This window comes from Cololabis saira, chromosome 22 (assembly GCF_033807715.1).
Source record: "Cololabis saira isolate AMF1-May2022 chromosome 22, fColSai1.1, whole genome shotgun sequence".
In the NCBI taxonomy this organism is placed as follows: domain Eukaryota; kingdom Metazoa; phylum Chordata; class Actinopteri; order Beloniformes; family Belonidae; genus Cololabis; species Cololabis saira.
The window spans coordinates 12,844,450-12,864,490 of record NC_084608.1 but is presented as its reverse complement, the minus strand read 5'-3'; the positions used below and the strand labels follow the sequence as shown (position 1 = coordinate 12,864,490).

Here is a 20,041-nt window from a genome sequence, read left to right as displayed (position 1 = left end):
GCAAACTATTTTTGCTCAAAAGTGGAACAGATCTGGTGATAGTAGCAAATATTGCTACTTAAGATGTGGATAGTTGTTTACTTAATCTTTTATTTTTGGTTCAATTAATTTTTTCAGGAATTGTAGTGAATGTTTTTCACCCTTTTTGAGTTGGATTATTGTCATCTTTTGTATGTCTATGTGTGGACCCCAGGAAGAATAGTCTTCCCATGGTGAAGACTAATGGGGATCCTTTTTAATAAACAAATAAACAAATTATGGTCAAGGGATTCAAAACCATGTCCGATGACACCACCCACGAGTCTTTATGTCAAACCATTCAAAGGTTATGCCGAAAATAGGAACTATGACATATTGACCAATCAGAAGAAGGGGCGGGGCAAATTTGCACCAATGAAGGTCAAGTACTCAATACCGAGTCCGGTGACACCACCCATGAGTCTTTATGTCAAACCATTCAAACGTTATGGCAGAGAAAAGTTTTCTAGGTGGCGCTGTTGAGCCATTTTGCCACGCCCATCAATGCAAACTATTAAATATCAAATTTTTTGCCAGGCCTGGCTTGCGTGCAAAATTTGGTGACTTTTGGGGCACGTTTAGGGGGGCAAAAAGGCCCTCCTTTCGTCAGAAGAAAAAAGAATAAAAAGAAATTCCTACAGATACAATAGGGCCTTCGCACTGTAAGTGCTCGGGCCCTAACACACACACACACACACACACACACACACACACACACACACACACACACACACACGCTTATGCAAAACAGTTTATCACTTGTCCTGCGAAGTGCATAAATTCAGTTCGAAAAACTAACAAGGAAGTATAGGAAATATGTTTTGAATATTTTGTAACTTTCTTAAGTCTCACAGGGCAATTTAAAGGCATTCAAATATGTCTTTTCTTTTTTTCTTTATGATCTATTCAAATTATAGTACAAACATCTAAAACCACTTGTTTCCTCCCTTGGTCCATTAAAAAAAAACAAAAAAAACGCAGTGTTTTGGGTTTGGTTGTGTCTCATTTCCTTTGTGTGGTTGTTCACAAAATGTGGTGTTAAAGACCATTCTGGTGTGGTTGTCAGATCTTGTAGTGTGTGGCCTTCTGTGAGCAGTCAGTTATGTAATATGAACATCCAAACGATTGAAGGATGATTTTAACTCTGATTTCTTAATTGGGAGGCGGGTGGAGGTGAAGGGCTAGCACCTGATCATTATGTGTGAACAACTCAAAGACCCATCACAGACATTTACCAACATGTTGTTGACGCATTGCCAATGACTGAATGTTATTTAACAAGGCAAATATCTGGAGCAGTCAGGTAATCTCTATTTAAACTACATCCACCGAAAACATCAGATGAAGTCACCTTGAGGAAGAAAGTACCACAAGCAGGAAGCTACCTTCTCCTTACAAAATATTTATTTTTTAAACACCTTCAAGTCTCTCACTAATACAGACAATCTCTGCTACCTGTGTGTGCTAATCCTTTCCATATCTTTTTTGGCTTCTGTTCTAAACATATCATAGCACAAACAGCCTGCAACATTTGTTTCCTCCCTGATGAACTGTGCTTTGCGGGTGGTTATGTCACATTTCCTGCATGGTATGTGTTTAATAAAAGCTTTAAAAGGCAGAAGAAACAGAACCACATATATTTAGTGCTAAAAAAAAGTGTGAGATATGGAAGATGAAACTTAATGTTGAAACTAAAGCAGCACATATCATTTTATGCTGCTGCATTATTAGGTAGAAACACAAAACAAGTGTCCACCCCTGATTCTGATAATGGTTGGGAAAACATAATTCTGCTTTATGGCTGGTTTAGAGATTGTTAAAGAATATATATGTGCCTCCTCATAGATACTAGAGTGTGATGTTGAAATATATAGCATCACATTATCAACGGTAATAGCTCAACCTTGTTATTAGACCCGACAAACAGCCGTGGCTCTGAAACTATCCATTCTCTCCATTACTACCCTGAGATACATTCAGGCCTAATGTTAAGCTATAAAAGAGAAAAAGAGCCACATTCATTTAGAGCTGCTGTTAATCCCAGTGGTCAAAGTCATTAATAAAAACCAAAATGGGGGTGTAAAAGTCAGTGTAAGAACAAAGAAGGAAGAAAAGATAGAAAATAATGTTGAAAAGTCAGAGAAAATGTGGGGAATGAGAGTGAGAGCATGATATAAGTTGAGTTGAAAGATCATCAAAAGCAGAGATGAAAAAACCACATGAATGGAACCTGTGTGAGTAAAACAAGAAATGAAAGTATGGTGAAGCACAAAAAAAAAATCATACTGAAATGAAATGAAAAAAGAAAAAAAGCATCAGTCATACTGGAAAGCATTTGAATAATGTGAATGCACTTGTGCTTTGGAGACACTGTAGCCAAGCAGGAATAATCGCTTAAAATAGGCCACATTAACCTGCAGCCCTCTGGGGCGCTGGCCTGATTTCATCCAAGAATGGAACACCACGCGTTGCTGCCTACACACATGCATGGTGCAAAAATCACACAGACACATACTACAAAAGAGTAAATAAATACATTTGTTCCAGGAATTGATTCATGTGAATACTGGGTACATAGAGAAGGTCAGTGAAGGAGGTGCTGGCAACAAATGAGCTAGAGAGACTTACTGACAAAAGCTGTGTGGAGACTAAGGAGAGTTCGGTCGAATACGGACCCAGTTGGGAAGCAGATATTTGTTGGCAACCTATTTTACATCTCACTTAGCTGTATTTGGATTGCAATGGCAGCATTGTTCATAAAATACTTGTGAGAGACCAATAAGCTGACAAAGTAATGTCAGAAACAGGAGAGCAATATAACACAAACTCAACCTGTCTGATTTTGAAAAGTGGGGTGCCAGGTTTTCCACGTTGCTGTTAGAAAATATCCTTCTTGAGTTAACAGGTCTCTTTGTTTATCGGTATTCTCGCTATATGGAGGAGGTTGAGGAGAAAAAAAACCTCCAGCCAAGAGCATAAGTGAGCATAAAAAATTTTTTGTAGCAAATTTTTCACAATTTAGTTGTCGAACTATGTTACCAGGGAAAGAACAAAAAATCTCTAAAACACATATAAAAATGCCTCAGAATCAGTAAACCACACCTACGATAAATAAATAAATAAAATATTCAGGATATCCAGTCTGTTACATTATAGTCAAAAGGTAAAAAACATGTGATATGATATTGCAAAATTGCACACACACACACACACACACACACACACACACACACACACACACACACACACACACACACACACACACACACACACACACACACACACACACACACACACACACACACACACACACACACACACACACACACACACACACACACACACACAAACCTAAATTTTCATTTTAAAAGAAAATGTCTGCTCCATGACAAGTCTGCACTCAGCTCTTTATTTGCTCATCACTGCTTGGCCCTTGCTCACCTGCAAAACTGTCTTTACAAATGAGCGACTATAAAGGCTTATTTCTTGTCTTTGTGATTGATAATTATAAGTTAAATTCAACCTCAGGGTCATTAAAAGCATTGTCACTTCTCATTAAAAGAACACCTTCAAACTAGTCCCTTTTGTTTTCTGTCCAATTAGGCAGCAGCAGGGCACCGCTAGTAATTTTAGACCACTCCACTACACCACTGGCTTTTTAGTGTCCAGGCAGGTGTCTTTGGGTGCTGCGTGCTCTCTTAATTGGCTGCATCCATGACACTGTATTAAAGTCATGCTTGGGAATGCCTGGAATATGAATTTTCTAATTCTACAACCTCTTCTGTCAGTTTTTACAGCTTCTGTTAAAACTATGTGTGATTGTATAGTTACCATGACTAGTTAACAATTGAATCAAATATAACGTCTACTCCATGACTATTATTACTTCTCTCGCTTTTCTTTTCTCTTTTTAACCATTTGTTCCTGTTAAAGAAATGATTGCCACTAAGTATTGACCAGTCACGGTATTGATTTCTGAGAATCTCTCTTATGATTTTTTACACGTTGTAACTGCATGCGTGTGCTTAGATTTTGTTGATTTACTCATCTCCCAATACGGGTGTCAAAAAGATGAAGAAAATCTTTAAAATGCTGAACTCAGGGAAGCAGCAGCCTCAAATCTCATGGGTTACTTCTGTCCATTTTTATATACTGTGCATAGACTATGATCAATCCTGACGCCATCGTGTACCTGCTTTATATGCTCCCTTGCGGTGTTCTCCAAACTGTCTGTTCCCATTTTATTTTCACCCGTCTCAAAATCCTAAATTTGCTCAGGAAACAGTAAATTAAAATGAAAAATGTGTATGTACAGTTTGAGTCCCTTCTATCATGAAGGTCCCCATCAAAGTAAAGTGTCCAGTTAAGCGATGATGTGCCTCTAAATGAAAGTTGAGCTTCATTTGACTGCCTAGTTTAAACTTGCATTAAACTGGAAGAACACTATGCACTTAATACAGTCCCACTGTCTACAACTTTTTGATGTCTAATACCCACACAAGCGTGTCTCTGCTCTTTCCAGCAAAGGAATGACTTATAGCTTAATTACATTGATCCATGCCAGCTTAATGAACCAATAATGTGTGCTTGCCATTGCCAAGAAAAGGCACTATGACATAATTAATGACTTACCGCTTACTATGTCAGCAGAACCCTTATCAGTTCATTATGTGCCATCACTCAGTGCATTATGAATCCTTATTAGACAACTTCTTATTCACTGCACATGCTATTCACATGTCATTTAAGCATGCTGCATTGGATCTTAATACAGCCACATTCAGAATTCAAGGTGCTGTTCATCTTTAGTCTTGTTATTTACCCACTGTAGATACAAGGGCTAAAAAGTGTATATCACTGAAATAAAGCTCATACTCCAGTGAGGACAACTGCAAAAGATAATCAATTGAAGCATTTTATCATTGGAGGATGCATTGAAAACCTCAAGAATTGCAATTATATGCTCACAGTCTAATCTGCAAGCTATTGATTTTTGTGGTTTCAGTGCAAATTTTGTTTGAGAGCTTTCTCGTTCCCATCTATTGAAACTACAAAATACAAGCTACAGTAAATTATAGATAACAATGAATCCTCAATGTACACATATTGAGCCAAGTAACTCAATTCTACCTAGAAAGACGATGTAATCACTATGCAGTACGAAATTCACAGACTGTACTTAAAGCAATATCCCACTTGACTATGAGCCCAACTCTGAGATGTGCTTAAAAAAAAACACACTTTCAGTAACAGCAATCTGATCAACTCAATGGCATATTCACCTACAGGATTCTGACCCAAGTGCTAATGTTAGCTATTACGTCTAAGGATGGCTAATGACATGAGAATGTGGCGTGACCAACTAGGATGTTTTTTATGTGACAATGATACCATAAAAGGATTAACATGCCGTACCTAAACCCATATTGAGATAAGCTCATTGAGGCCTTATTAAAAATACATTGCTGGCAACAATGGAGTTACAGGGAAGCATGGTGAGAACATGGTGAGTATCTGACTGTGCAGCTTCAACAGAAAATCAGACTGAGATCTGCTGCAACATTTTAAATAGCACACTAAATATGCACTTCTAAATGACAAGAAGCTTAATTTCATATACATATATATTCATTTTATGGGGGGACTGCAATCCCTAAGAGTGAGCAGCAATAACTGTGGACTCAAAACAGAAAACTGCAATATTCACCTTGTGGAAAGAAATACAGTAATGAAGAGTGCTGTTCCATACAGATGCTGCATATCTGATAAAAAGCAGGGAGAGCCCTTTAATATTAGTTGTGAGTGTGTGCTGTGTGTATAATACAATATATATAGATATATATATATATATATATGCAAATTAACCTATAGAGCCAGAAAAACTGTTTCTATTGCTGATGTCACAAATCAGTGCACATGGAGATTTTTGGCATCCCAAAAATTAATTCTGAAGTGGTGTGCTTTAAATCCAGCTATAATCCTTTCCGCAGACTGATCAAGTGGTATTTTAACGCCTACACGAACCAAACAACATTTAAAACCCATCAGGAATGCAGACGGAAAACACAAACTGAGAAGAAGGTGTAATCAATCTCTGAGAAACCATGTTTTTATTTCCTTTAAAACTTGAGACCCTGGCAAAACTGCAGTATTTGACACTGAAAGAAGAACAGGTTCGAAGAAACAGGTAAGGTATAGTCAAATACATTGATTCAAATTTAATCCTGTAAAGAGGCATAATATACCCCTCAGGTCATCTGGATCTGGGTTTTAATCAGTTCTCATAGTCAGAACCAGACATGGAAAGCTGCATTCAGCTTCTATGCCCCATAGGTTTGGAACACACTCCCAGTAAAGATAAGATTAGCTGAAACACTCAGTGTATTTAAATCAAGGTTGGAGACACACCTGTTTTCAGCTTCATTTGAATTAATCTGAATAAAGATCTTATTTTATCCATTGTTCTTATTTCGTTTTTCTTTTCTTTTTTTAAATCCTGCTTTGTATTTATGTTTTAATGTCTTTGTAAAGTACTTTGCTGTTGAATTGAACTTGCCTTGCTTTGCTATGCCTTTCTCTTTAGTTTTTTTAAAAGGAGAGAGTCAACATACGTTTTAATGTAAAAAGGAGTTTCCAAAAGTTTTTGGTTCAATAATCAGTAATGGTTATATGCTCTCAAACCCCAAAACATGATTGTGCTTTTACACTGATATAATTTCTGTCAGCAGGAAAAACTCATAATCAAAAATATTGATATCTTACTTTATGAAATTTAAAGAAGCTGTAAAACACTTTTGTGGGTGAAACACAGACATAAAACCTTTCAATTGTATCATATACTATATGAAAGAAATAAGTTAATTCTGAAAATGAATGTCAAAGGAAAAGCAAGTGAGGAAAGAAAGCCAACGACAGTTTTACCAGTGTTGTTTCGGTAGGGGCCGGTGTCTGGTCCCTGGCTCTGACTCAGGCTCCTCATGGGGCCCTTGTTGTGATAGACACGTTCCTCATAGATGGGATCTATGTGATGTTCTGGGGACCCCAAGGGTCGGAGGGGCTCCTGATTGTGCTGACTGCTGTAGGAACCACGAGAGCCTGGAGACAACAGCAGAGGAAGAAAAAAAGTTTTTAAGAGAGGAATAATGAATACTGTTACTTCAACATCATCATTACTTCTTCATACTATTAATGAAGACTATTTAAGAAAGCAGAAGAGGAAGTGATATATATATATATATATATATATATATATATATATATATATATATATATACACATACATACATACCTACACACACACAAAGGATGTACTAGGTGAAGCAAAACAGACAGAGCAAGAAAAAAAGTAATTACAAATTAATGTAGAAGCAAATAAATATGATAGAGAAAACACAGCATTAATTAATGATGGCAAACAGAAAAAATAGGAGACAACAGCAGCAGCAAGTCTATATGGGTGTCCTGTTGGTGTGCCTGTCCGTTTTCACCTTGCACCTCAGTTGTGCTGAGCTAAGGTGGATGGGTGTTTGGTATGAGCATGCCTGTCTGTAAACATGTGTGTGTGATCCGTAAGGGAAGGAGTAAGTTACAACTGCACTAAATCAGAGGCAAAAATAATCAGAGAAAAAATACAGATGTACACAGTGACAAATGAGACAGGGAGAAATACAAATAGCTTGAGAAAGACAGAAATAAAGAGAATGATGCCTCTGTATTTCATTTTTTTTAATCTCCATGGAACACATTGCCGTACGTCAGCTGTAAAATAATGAGATGCAGTGTCGCCCCGCTTGCTCTGCATTTGGCAGGAATCCCACAGACACGGGGCGAGGGGAAAAAATTGACAGCAGATATTTGTTCATAACACAGCAGAACAAATGTAAAGCAGGGGCCTCCCTCTGAAAAGCCCAAAATTGAAAATTAGGAAAGGGCAACACTCAGGGACTACAAAGACGAGTCGGAATGGCTTTGCTGACGTGGCAGAAGATAAAATATGAACACAAACATTCATATGCATGCGCAAACATGGAAAAGGGGAGTTGGTCTGTTGGAACTAAAGGCTTATCATATCACATTACGTCTCTCGAACTATGAATCAATCGTGGGTAAAGGGTTTTCCAGAGAATAAAAGGACAGTGCTTCAAGATTCAGTCCACCGTGTAAAAGCCACCGTCAACTGAACACAAAAACTCAACTTGTCAAATCACATAAGATTGTATGCACATGACGCTCTTTGCATCTCAGAACGATGCTCTCTTTGCAGCTGCAGCTTCAGTGTCTACAGTTCAAAGAGAGCATTTTAAAGATACATTTCTATGAACACGCAAACAGAATTATGCACTGGTGATTATCTTCAATCTTCTTTTATGAACAGTCTATGTAGACTATACTTGGAATAAGAACAAGAGCCTGTTTGCCCTTTCTGGACTATAAAAAAGCTAACCATAAAATGAATGATCTGTGGCTACAAAGTTACCATGTTTCATGTTTAACTGCGGGGGTGTTAAACTCGAAAGGCCTCAAAATGTAAAGATGTGTGCATTTATATACTAACAGAGGGGGCAAAAAGAACAAATAAAGGTTTCAAGTGATGAAGGGAAAATTAGAAAATCTGCAAAATAAAACACCCACTAACCTCAGCTGAAATGAAGTGTATTAAGAAGAAGGGAAGAAAAGAAGCAAGAAGGAGACAGAAATGGTTGGAATATGCATGAAGGGAAGCTAATTAGAGTCACAGACACACCCATCGATGGCATGACTCACCCAGCTCTTTCACTTCCTCCCATGCTTTAAATCTTTGAAGTCTTAGTAATTCAGTTTTATTTCGTTATTCGTTTACACTTTTGTCTCAAGGGCCTACTCGTGGAATTACTGACCTCTTTCTTTCAAAGGGAAGGGGGCTTAAAACAGAGATGTAATGATGCAAAGAGATGGGAAAAAAGGAAGATTCATCCGAGTTTCACTCAGTAAAATATTTAAAGAAGATAATATGTAAAGTCGTCTATGGTCCCTTGATGCTTCACAGTCTTGTTTGTGTGATTACAGAGACAGCAAGTACCACGTACAGCCACGATATATACATCATGCATACATAGTTCTCTAATTGGTTCCCTAAACTAGGCTGTTTGGTGAAGAGCTGGCATTGTATGTAAGCAGTTATTGCTAAAATGGAGTCACTTGGATACGAATTTTATGGAAAATAAGAGAATTTGATTTGACTCATATTGAACTTGTTTACTTTCTTTGATGATGGAAAATTGTACGGTCATGCATTTTTAACATTTAGCATGCTAATGGACATGTAGTCTGGGAGTATCTCTTGGTTGTTTTGCAGTCTTGCTGAACTTGGAGTGATCAACAACTGCTTTTACCGAGGCATCATGTCTTGTTGTGCATATGAGTTTGCATTTTCTTATTATTCTGGGTTAGAAGGATTCTGCAATGATTTAAATTACAAGAGGTCATTTTAAGTATGTTTTACTTACAGAGATAGTTGACCATAAATCAACCATAGCATAAAAGTCCTAGACCACTGAAAGCAAAAACAGTACATGCTCATCGTCTGATAGTTATAGGAAGAAACTGCTACTTCCCTTCCATAGGATTTCATGCCTTCTAACTATTTTCTTTTCTCCTTCATTTTAGTTCTCCAAGGGAGATAAAACCGGAGGCATGGCTTCAAGATCACAATTATGCCCTCAGGTAAAGCTACAAGGTTATGGTGTTCATCAAATTGGCTCCAAGCTTAAAGGACTAATCAGGAAAAGAAATTAAATGTCAGACCTTCATTTCTGGTGCACGAAAATATAAAACCAACTTGAGTAGAAACCTGATAAACATCGACCACTGCTAAATGATGCAGTAACAGAACTGCAAATTTTAAGCATTTACAAATTTACAAAGAAGATCTTTAACATAATTAAGCTATATTTGCAGGCTGCCAACAGTAAAGAAAAAGCTGAAAACGTAGATAAGGAGGAAAGTCGAGAGCTCTCATGAAACTTAAACAATCTCTGAGGTCACAAAGAACAAACCACAGATAAAATTTAAAGGGGACCTATTATGAAAAACACGTTTTCTCTTGCTTTAACATATATAAAGTGGTCTCCCCTCAGCCTGCCAACTCAGAGAAGGAGGAAAGCAACCAAATTCTGCAGTGTCTGTACAGCCGCCCGGATGAGCCGTCCAGTGTGATGTGGCTTCTATGAGCCGTTCAGATTCTGCTCCCGTCGTTACGTAACGACGGGAGCGATGCCTGAAACCACTCCCACAACTCTGGCCGGAACAACAACAACTCCGCCGGCCGGAGCTTCCGCCATTTTTTCGTAGCGGTGTATCGCGTCATTCAGGCAGCCAATCAGCACAGAGCCTCATTATCATAGCCTCCCCGCCCACTCAGAATCACACATAGATAATGAGGTTAGAGAATGGGAAGATAAAGACATGGCTCAGAGGCTGAATTTCTAATTTATTTAGCAAAAACAATCAAAAGCTTGTTTTTAAGACATTCAAGGCCTGTTTAAAATAGGTATTAGATGCCATAATAGGTCCCCTTTAACAATAGAAGCTACATTTTGTTAAAATTTCAGATTCCAGGTTGACATTCACACAAGATCCATTTCCAGAAGAAAAGACAAATCAGACGAGTGCCTCCCACTCAAAAGTCAGGGGAAAAGTAATACATTTGTTTTCTTGACATAAAAAGCCTTTAAGAATTATTTTATGTAAACATTTTAATAGCTGGGCTAATCAGTTTTTTATAAATTGCAGCTTCAAAGACAAGCAGTCTTGACCAATTGTTTCTGGATACAAATCCTGGCTGTTTAAGGTTTTAAGAGACCCATTCTTGCTGTATTAGTGGCTTAATTTTCTGCTTCTCCACCTGCTTGTTGAACATTGACAACATGTTCTTGATGGGATTAAGATTTTGGGAGTTTCCAGACCACAGATCAAAGATGTATGTGCCATGATCTCTGAACCACTTTTACACAGATCACCACCAGCTCTTAGAGACATTTGGATACAACTCCCTTTGGATGTGGATGAGAAGCGACCCCAAACATGGAGAATCTGAGTATATTTCACTCTTGACATGATACAATATTCAAGTTGGCATTTACGCTTTATTCTGCTAAATAAGTTTGCACCGGCCTTGTACTTTTTGCATTTCCTGCAGCATTTCAGTCTAAGGTTGTCTTAGAGAGAAATGCCTTCTTTAACACCTTTTTTGACATCAGGCCATTGTCCAAAGCCTTTGACTCACTCTGTGTGCAGCTGCATTCACACCCTCCAGCTGCCATTGCTGAGCAAGGTGTGATGGTGGTGACATGATTCCTGAACCATGTCACGTCTGATAGCTGAACCCTCACAAAGAAACGGTCCTGACTCTTGCGGGACACTCTTGGGCATCCCAAGGCTTCCCTCACTGCAGTTTAACCTCCCTTTGAAGTTCTTGATAATGTGGTAAATGGCTCTTTCAGGTTTGATATTTTTAGCTGCAGTTTCCCTGCATGTGAGACCACTTTTTCATGCAAGGCAACGGTGGCTGCACACTTTTCTCTCATGTAATCATCTCTAACTGCAGAAGAAAAAACAACCTTCTTGACTACTATCCTTACAACATTTCTTCTTTTCTGCTTCAATCAGAATAATAGAGTGGTTTCAGCTCACTGAGATGACTCATACTCATTAACAGTTACTTTTCAGCTCATCATTAGATTGCTGAAATGGTGTTTGCTGGACATGTTGTTCCAGGGCCAAAATTTCAATTAAAAGTTGGCTTTTGTGATAACGCAAATTATTAACACAGTATAGCTTTTTGCAATTTAAGTACATCTGTTCACTTTGCAGAACACCCACAACTTTCATCCCTGTCAAAACTTTTGGCCACAAAAGTAGATAATCCAAATGATAACTTATGGATAATCTTTTTCAAAGACTCCCCAAGTGAAATACACTTAAATTCAGTAGGCTATCTTGTTCTTTTTAAACACGATATGGTACATCGCTACCAGAAGCAAAAACAAGATACATTGATATCTGGAGACATTTGCCTTTTATTGCTATGCTATTCACAGTAGTGTTTATGTTTATCTGCAATCGTGCAACTACATGTGAATGAGTAAAGACCCACCTGCCAGACTTCCAGGTCTCTGCAGTGTAGCGGTAGCGTAGAGCTCGTGGGAGATCTTGTACTGGTCAGAGGCGTGGTGAGCTGCCAGCCGTTTGGGAGACAGAGTAGCATAGCTCCCTATGCCTGAACTCATCTGAAAGGATACAAGATTTTAGTTTCTCAGTTTTATTCAGTAAACCCTCCGCACAGCAGCTCCAACCTTGAACCCAGCCTGGTGCCAACCAAGTATGTGAGACCATAAATGGCTGATACAGGCAAATATGTTTAGTTTTTTTCAATTTGCATCTCTCGCAATTTAGTTTTACACATTAATTTGATGTCCATATCCAAATGAGAAAAGAGTTGCAAAACAGTTATGTGTGAACCGTGTCCACACTACCAACAGGGTTGAGAATTGAATTTTCACTGAGAAAACTCTCCCGAAGACAACAAAACAAAGAAATGTAGCATGGTACACAGACAAAGAAAAAAAATTAGAAAAGCATCCAACACATTTATTGAAGAAAACAAGCTTCAAATCAATCACAGAATGCTTGATTTACTTTTCAGATGTTTTTTTTTCTTCAAAATCTAGAAATCAAAACAGAAATAATTCCATAGATGATGACTGAAACAACTCTGAATTGCTTTTAGAAATATCTAAACAGTCCAGCTTCTGACAGAAGCTTTAACAAGCCAAAGAAGATCGAATCGGACAAGAAGCCAGACACCAAGGCCATTGACCATCCGATCAATTTTAATAAAACACCCTGTGCAGATGCCTGATTGTAGAACATACCTAACACCAAGTCCCATCAAAATGCAACAAAAGATTCATCAGTTCTAAGACAAATAGAACACATTTATTTTGTATACGAGTTGCTGTACAACAGTGCAGAAAAAAATTACAATTAACACAAACCTTGAAATGACACACTCTACCTTGTCATCAGGCAACCTATTTACACCCTACTAACATTATTCCCATCATGTACAATGGGAATAATGTTTCTGTTTCCAAGTTAATGTGAGAATTATTTGTCTTAGGTGTAGGTTCAGTCTATGCTCTTGCAGAGCTGGAGTCAGAGACACTGTTGGATAAGTCCTATTTTGAAATGCTCTCAACTCAAGTGATTCATAATGTTCAGGCATGCATCGCTTTATGTATAATTAGAACCTGCCATTTACTTATAAATACCTTATGAAACATGTGAAGAAATGAAAAAAAGCAGCAGAACCACATTTTTCTTAAATGATATAGAGTTACATGATCAAGCTATAAATATGAAATGTAATGATCTGATTAATAAAAAAATGATAAAATGGACAAAAACTGCTATTTTCCCCCTCCACACTTTCAACAATGTGGACAAGCATTGAAAAGTTTAAAAAAGAAACAACAATGAAACATACATTTCTGTTTCACCCCTAGTATAAGGGAGAGAACCTGGATTTTCTATATTAAATGAAAACAAAAGCAAAAGATTGTGTCCCTCCCCTGTGGGAGTTAGCCGTGTGAAGGACAGTAAAAAGGTTTCACAGGACGATGCGTGGTGAAATCCAAAAGCAACATCCTGTACCTGGTGAAGAGGGGACGATGATGAACTGGCCCCTCCTCCTGATGCTGCAGAGTTTGGTGGAGATGTCACCCGATGGGGAGACCCGCCCCCACCTGCTGCTGTCACAGCAACTGTAGTGCTGGAAGATGGAGAGATAAGCTTCATTCTGTCTATTTCACAAATAAAAATAGTTAAATGCCTCCTGTGTCATGTGTGGCATATGTGCATGCTGAATTTAACTGAGCAGGCATTCATTAAAAGATGATAAATTGGGAAGGACAAAGCAAGTGCTTCTACACATTCTGTTCTTTTTCTTTTCTCTTGTTGCCTGTCATCACTTATTTGTACATGTAAATTAGTGTACTTCAATCTATGTCAGTATCCGAAACAACACATCCATTCCCAATTTAGTATTCAAAAGAGCGTCGATTTTTACCTGTATGACTTGGCCAGTCGATTAGAGGGAGACTGTTTGCTGGGAGAGGAAGAGGAAGGCAATCGTTGAGTGGTAGAGTATCCTGCTGTGTCGGAGGCTGATCCCAGGCGTTGATGCTTGCTGGGGGAGCCGGACCCTGAACCTCCTCCGGCAGACAGAGGAGAACTGACTCGCTGGGCAGGTAAGGTGGAGCTGGAGTAGTAAAAACCTGAGGAGCAGTGAGAGAGGAGGATTCAACATGTGGAAAAATGGATGGCATGAGAAAGTGGTAAGACTGATGCCGGAACATCGAACAGTGGCTTACATAAGTCTGACAGGGAAGTATGCAAAATGGTGGTTAACAACGCAAAACTCTATAGTTAAATCACCTCTTAGGTAAAAACATAGATATCCGAAGCCTTCTTTTTCCTTAAACGGTTGTCATCTCGGTCCATCAACAGAAATCCCAGTACATTGTAATGCATTAAAGTGTATCTGGATTTCTTTATTCTTGTCACTTGTAATAAAATGTTTTCACTGTCGCCACCTTCTCTATCTGTATTTTGTTTCCAGGAAAAAAAAAAAAAAAGCACTTTGTGTTTCTTCTGGCAGGAAGCTGCCAGTCCTGCACACGTCACTGCACATGTGTAGCTTTGACGACCCTTCAACGAGGCTGACGCTGCCTTTCCCAGTCTGAGAGAAGTATTGTTGGATTAACCCATGGTACAACCAGCTGTCTTACAGCCTTACTAAGCTATATGCAATAAGCCCATATGCTAAATTAGATTTTGATGTGTCTTCCCTAAAATGAGTTTCTGATTATAAACTACAGAAGAATCTGTGCAATTAAGAGTCAGTACATTGTCCTGTATTATATTGTATCGCAAAAGTACCTAACGAGTTACTTTTTCTCAGTACATCAATTAGTACTGTAGCTAGTTATAGGGCAGGAATGTTATTCAGAACTGATTACTTTTTTAAAGAAGTTGACATAGCTGATCCTCAAGGAAATATATCCCCAGGAAGGTAAACAGATAAAAAGGAAGGAAAGGAAGAGTGAGAGCTTACCTGACCCTGCCCCAGTGTGTGATTGTTGCTGCTGGGCTGCACGATTAGATGTCACCTGAGGGGGTTAAGGGGAACACAGCGCTAGTTAGAAAAAGGACTGTCATGTCAGGAGAAAAAGCAACGGCAGAACAGATCACTTGGGGGGAAGGGTGCCGTTAAGGAGAAAGAGAAAGGGAAATACAAGAGTCAGCGACCACCAAAAAATTCTCACAATAAGTTATTCAAGTCTTTGTGGACTCTCAAATGAACCTGGTAGAGCTTGTAATGAACTCCCCACAGAACACAGTCGGTTCATTCAAACAGACTCATAAAATAATACCTCAAATTCTTTGAGCTCAACTGACTAAATTAATTTCTCATAAAGGTTTGCTGGACTATGCTTCTTAAAGTAGAGGAAATAATTAAACAAGCAGAAGACATCTCCTAATATTGATCTTCTGTGATCATGTGAGCTGCAATTTTATTAAACATTTATTTTAAACAAATAACCTAGATGTGTTATTGTACAGAGGAATAATCCATATAAATTACACAGTTTGAGTCTTGCTAGATTCAAGCTGTATTTGAACATTTTACTGTCAAAAAATGTACAAATTGATCCACTGACTACAGCTGTGACAGTGAACAGTGAATTGCTTGAATCAAAATGACATGGCATTATATGAGCAAACTGAAGAATGTGAAACCATTCTACCACAAAAACATGCTGGTCTATTCAAATATAGTTTGCTTTTGCTCCAGAGCCATAAAGAGGGGACATACCTCCTGAGCAGCATATACTTTGAAGATGTTTGAACTGCAACAGTGATTCAAATACATTATTACCAGACTTACAATGCAGTTGTACAAGGCCATATCATACAAGCACGATATCACTGAGGCATCTTATATAACACATTAAACCTTTATAGGGCGAGTAACCATATACGGTAATTTCTGTGGACATGAAAAACTACTTTCCCCACACTTCTCAGTGAGGTGTTGAAGTCATGTGAGTTAATCCTGCCAATCAGCACAGATCATGCTTTGTCACTGACAGTGTCATCATGGCACCTGACCAATCAGCAGTGCCCTGGAGAAGCGGGAACTTCATTGATTTTCAAGAAGGGGAAATTTCACATTTTTGCTCCTACCTTCTTCCACACAAAAGTTCATAAAGCTGAAACTAACCATGCTAAGTTGATGACACTCACACAGTATGTGTTTGAATGATGGTGCTAACTGATGAGATAAGTGTTGTTTGTCCAGAATTAGTGAAATCAGTGAAATAGTTAGCATGAATAATGGTGATCCCATATATGATCATACGCCCCTGTGTGGTAAAACTAGTGCAAGTGACTAAGGAACCTTTTATAGACATATGCCAGATACTCTAGTAAGCCATACTTTGTGTATTTTTTTTACAAATACACCCCCTTATGGTCAAACTAGTTCAAGTGACAGTGTCCTTTTGTAGACATATACCCGGTGCATGTAGTAAGTCATACTTCGGTTGTTTTCGTTTTACAAATAGCGCATTATAAGGTAAGACAATATTGGATGTTGCCACAGATTTGTATAGCATAATATCAGTACCACCATTAATTCTAATGCTATTCTTCACTTCTTGTTCTGTGGCATGGTCAATGGCATGGTCAACCTGCCTGCTGCTGGTGGAGAGAGAGGGTCAGGAGGTGAATGGACTGATTGGTCGAAATATATGGATGGAGAAAAAGAGAAGCCCTATAAGTCAAGTTGTACCATTTATGGAGAAAAGTTCTAATATTTCTATGAAGAGAGTATCATAAATATTATGTTGTATGTGTTTTTTGTATTTTTATACATATCCAATGTATGGGTACAATTTCACCCTCAATGGGCAAGTAACCATACATGGTAACATCAGTGTTAGATACAATGTTACTCGCGATGGGCAAGGAACCATATATGGTAACTTCTTTGACCTTGATTTGCATCAAGAATTAAAAAAAAATTAAAAAATAAAAATTGAAAAATACTCTGGTAGTAGCCCCCAAACCACTCTAGGGTTGAAATTGTACATTTCCAAGTATTTCAATGAGTGCCCTATAAAGGGTTAAATGCAAACAATCAAAGGTATTATTATTACCAATTCTATTTTTCAAAATGAAGATATTTTTACTGTTCTAGACCTTAAATGCATCAGAAGGAGAAATGATTGCAGTTGTGGAAAATGTATTACCCCCTGTTTCTCACGAGCATATTTTTTTATGTAATAAACAAAAAAGATCTGCCTGTATTAGCCCAAATCTGCCTCAGACAAACAACACCATAGAAGTTATTTTCACTCCAGTATTGGGTTAAACAAAAATGAAGCCCGGAAAGAAAAGAAAAAAGGAATCCCATGGGCAACACCAGGATAAATTCACGCCAGATGCTTCCAAATATCAGTTTTGGATGAACTGATCATCAACAGGTGTGCAGACCTTTACAAAAAACAGACTTTTTGGCAGTTCGATAGTCTGGGAACATTCATGCCAAGAGGTAGACACAAGCAATGCTCCTGGAAAAGCAATAGCTGCTCCACACCAATTCAGACAGGATAAGAAAGAGTTATATTTAAAGATGGGTTGGAACTCAATAAGCTGTAGGCTTATTCCAGGAATGACCAAAAAAGTCCTATTTACAGTGCTTTACTAACTGTTATTAGTTAACTTTTGCACACAGCTATACACACGTTTAGATTTTCTTAATTAAATATATGAGCACTCATAACTATTGGATAGTGTTCAAAACATCTATTTATCTTTTAACCTTTGTTATTGCCATTACAAAGAAGCACATGCAAACGCTAAAGCAATTCCAATTATGAAATAACAAGTTGAGTTCTTTGATACATAAAACACACTTGGGTTTTGTTGGATGGATTGTGTTTGTAACCGTTTCCAGGTGTGAATCTGCATCTGTTCAATAGTGCCGACACACACTGGTGGATGAAAGCACTGCTTGCTCAGCAAGTTTCCCCAAGATAAAAATAGCAGAATGCAGAGGCATACAATCCTCCATAATGTTTCCAGTAGCTTTTTGGGAATGCTCTTCCTGCTTTGTGCCTAATGAAGACACAGTCTTTCTATGAAAAAGGTAATGAAAACTGAATTCCAGTAATGAAAAAAGGGAAAACGCCATCTTTCAGTTCTAAAGCTTACCATAAAATCTCATTTGTTTTTGTGTCTTAAAATTAGGCAAATATAGGCTCGTGTAAACAACATGTGACATTTTACACTGTCATAATTTATTTAATAGAAACTGACACCATCTACAAAAGCAATGCATGGACAAATCACATACACACACGTATTGCTTCCACAGGACGTCAGACGGTAATTTTCACCAAGCTGCCACTTATCAAATGCAATTTATGAAATGATCATCAGTGAGCGTGACCATAGGTTCTGGCACTTGGCTGGTTTATAGCATTGAGGTGTGTGTTTTGTGATGACATACTGCGCACTCGAATGCAATATATGAGGCTAAAGAAATGAGGAATGATCCTATATCCCTTTACTACAGATATCGGAACCTTTTATAGTGCTGAAGCTGTTTATCTTAATGTGTCAAAAATATTTAAAAAAAAGCATAACTTATGATCCAGGATCCTGTTAGCATGATACAGGCAATTCTTTAAAGCATGTTGAGTCTGAAACAAGGCATATTGCTTAGCATAATGTAGATAGATGGTGCAGTTACATAAATGATCACATAGATGTTGTGTGATGTGTCACACACAATGCATCAACAGTGCAACAAATTTGGAAACATAGATGAAAGAAAACTGGAATGACCACAAAATCAATTTAATGCTGGCTGCTTATACTGAGGATGAAATTCCTTGACAGATTAGTGACACTGGAATACTGTTGTAAACAATATATGTAACTGTTGCCATACTCCTCCAAAGGATGTATTTGCAAGTGATTAACAAACTCAGATATGTTCAAAAAGTGTCATTAGATCAATGATGGCCATTGCTAGAGTGCCACAGGGGAGAGAGCTATTGATATTATTGATCTCTGTAGCTCCATGGGTCAATGCCCAGTAGGAAGGTTCTGCAGCTCTTGTGATACGTTTGGATATGATGAATCTGGAACACAACAGTGAGACAGCAGCAGCCGACCTTACACCGAATGAAGAAGAGGCTACTCCGGAAGTCTTTAGTGTTCTTAAGTATCTCAGTACAAATGAGTCTGAATGGTGGCTAGAGTTACATTGATTCAATTTAAAGATCAGTTTGAATGGGCCCCTATTCTCTCTGCCGCTGTGTTGCAAACTTGCAAATAAATGGGATTGGTGTTTGAAAGCAGAATTAGATGCAGCTGTTACTGTTAGGGGTGATGTGGCAATGTGGTGATGTGAACTTTTGCTGTAAGTTAAGTGAATTAAACTGAGGTGATAATTAACTCCTCTGTGCACCAGCTTACGCTTGGCTCAGTGTGACGTGGCAATGAGCCAGAGCACAACAACAAATTGAATAAAAAAAAAAACAAGATCCTATAATGACCTAATGAATGTCTAGACCTCAAATTGATTAAATACTGTGGTGAGACCTTAAGAGAGTAACGCACAAAGAAATACCCACAATATCAATATCAGCTGGAGCCGATCCCAGCTGTCTTCTGGCAAAAGAGAGGGTAGACCCTGACAGGTCACAAGTTCATCTACATATTGATGATCAGTCATCACTTTCATGTTCTCTCCTATGGTCAATGTAGCCTAACACACATATTTGTAGACTGTGTAGGAGGAAAGTAAGCAAGCAATGAGCTGCTGCTGTGCCCGAGTAACTTCAAGGGGGCCATTGTGAACTGGTTTTGCAGGCCGGGGCTCAGGTGCAATAGGGACCTCTGGTACTGG

At 38.3% G+C, this 20,041-nt stretch overlaps 1 protein-coding gene across 6 annotated transcripts in view; it reads right to left on the bottom strand.

The window, feature by feature from the left end:
* ctnnd2a (catenin (cadherin-associated protein), delta 2a) overlaps positions 1-20,041 on the bottom strand; it is a 312,351-nt gene that overhangs the window by 123,921 nt on the left and 168,389 nt on the right. For all 6 annotated transcript variants that reach the window (XM_061713369.1, XM_061713373.1, XM_061713370.1 and 3 more), the window contains exons 7-11: positions 15,173-15,227; positions 14,126-14,333; positions 13,711-13,828; positions 12,152-12,284; positions 6,940-7,113 (exon numbers count right to left, since the gene is read on the bottom strand). In XM_061713369.1, the coding sequence (XP_061569353.1) occupies positions 6,940-7,113; positions 12,152-12,284; positions 13,711-13,828; positions 14,126-14,333; positions 15,173-15,227 (688 nt within the window). The remainder of the gene's footprint in view (positions 1-6,939; positions 7,114-12,151; positions 12,285-13,710; positions 13,829-14,125; positions 14,334-15,172; positions 15,228-20,041) is intronic.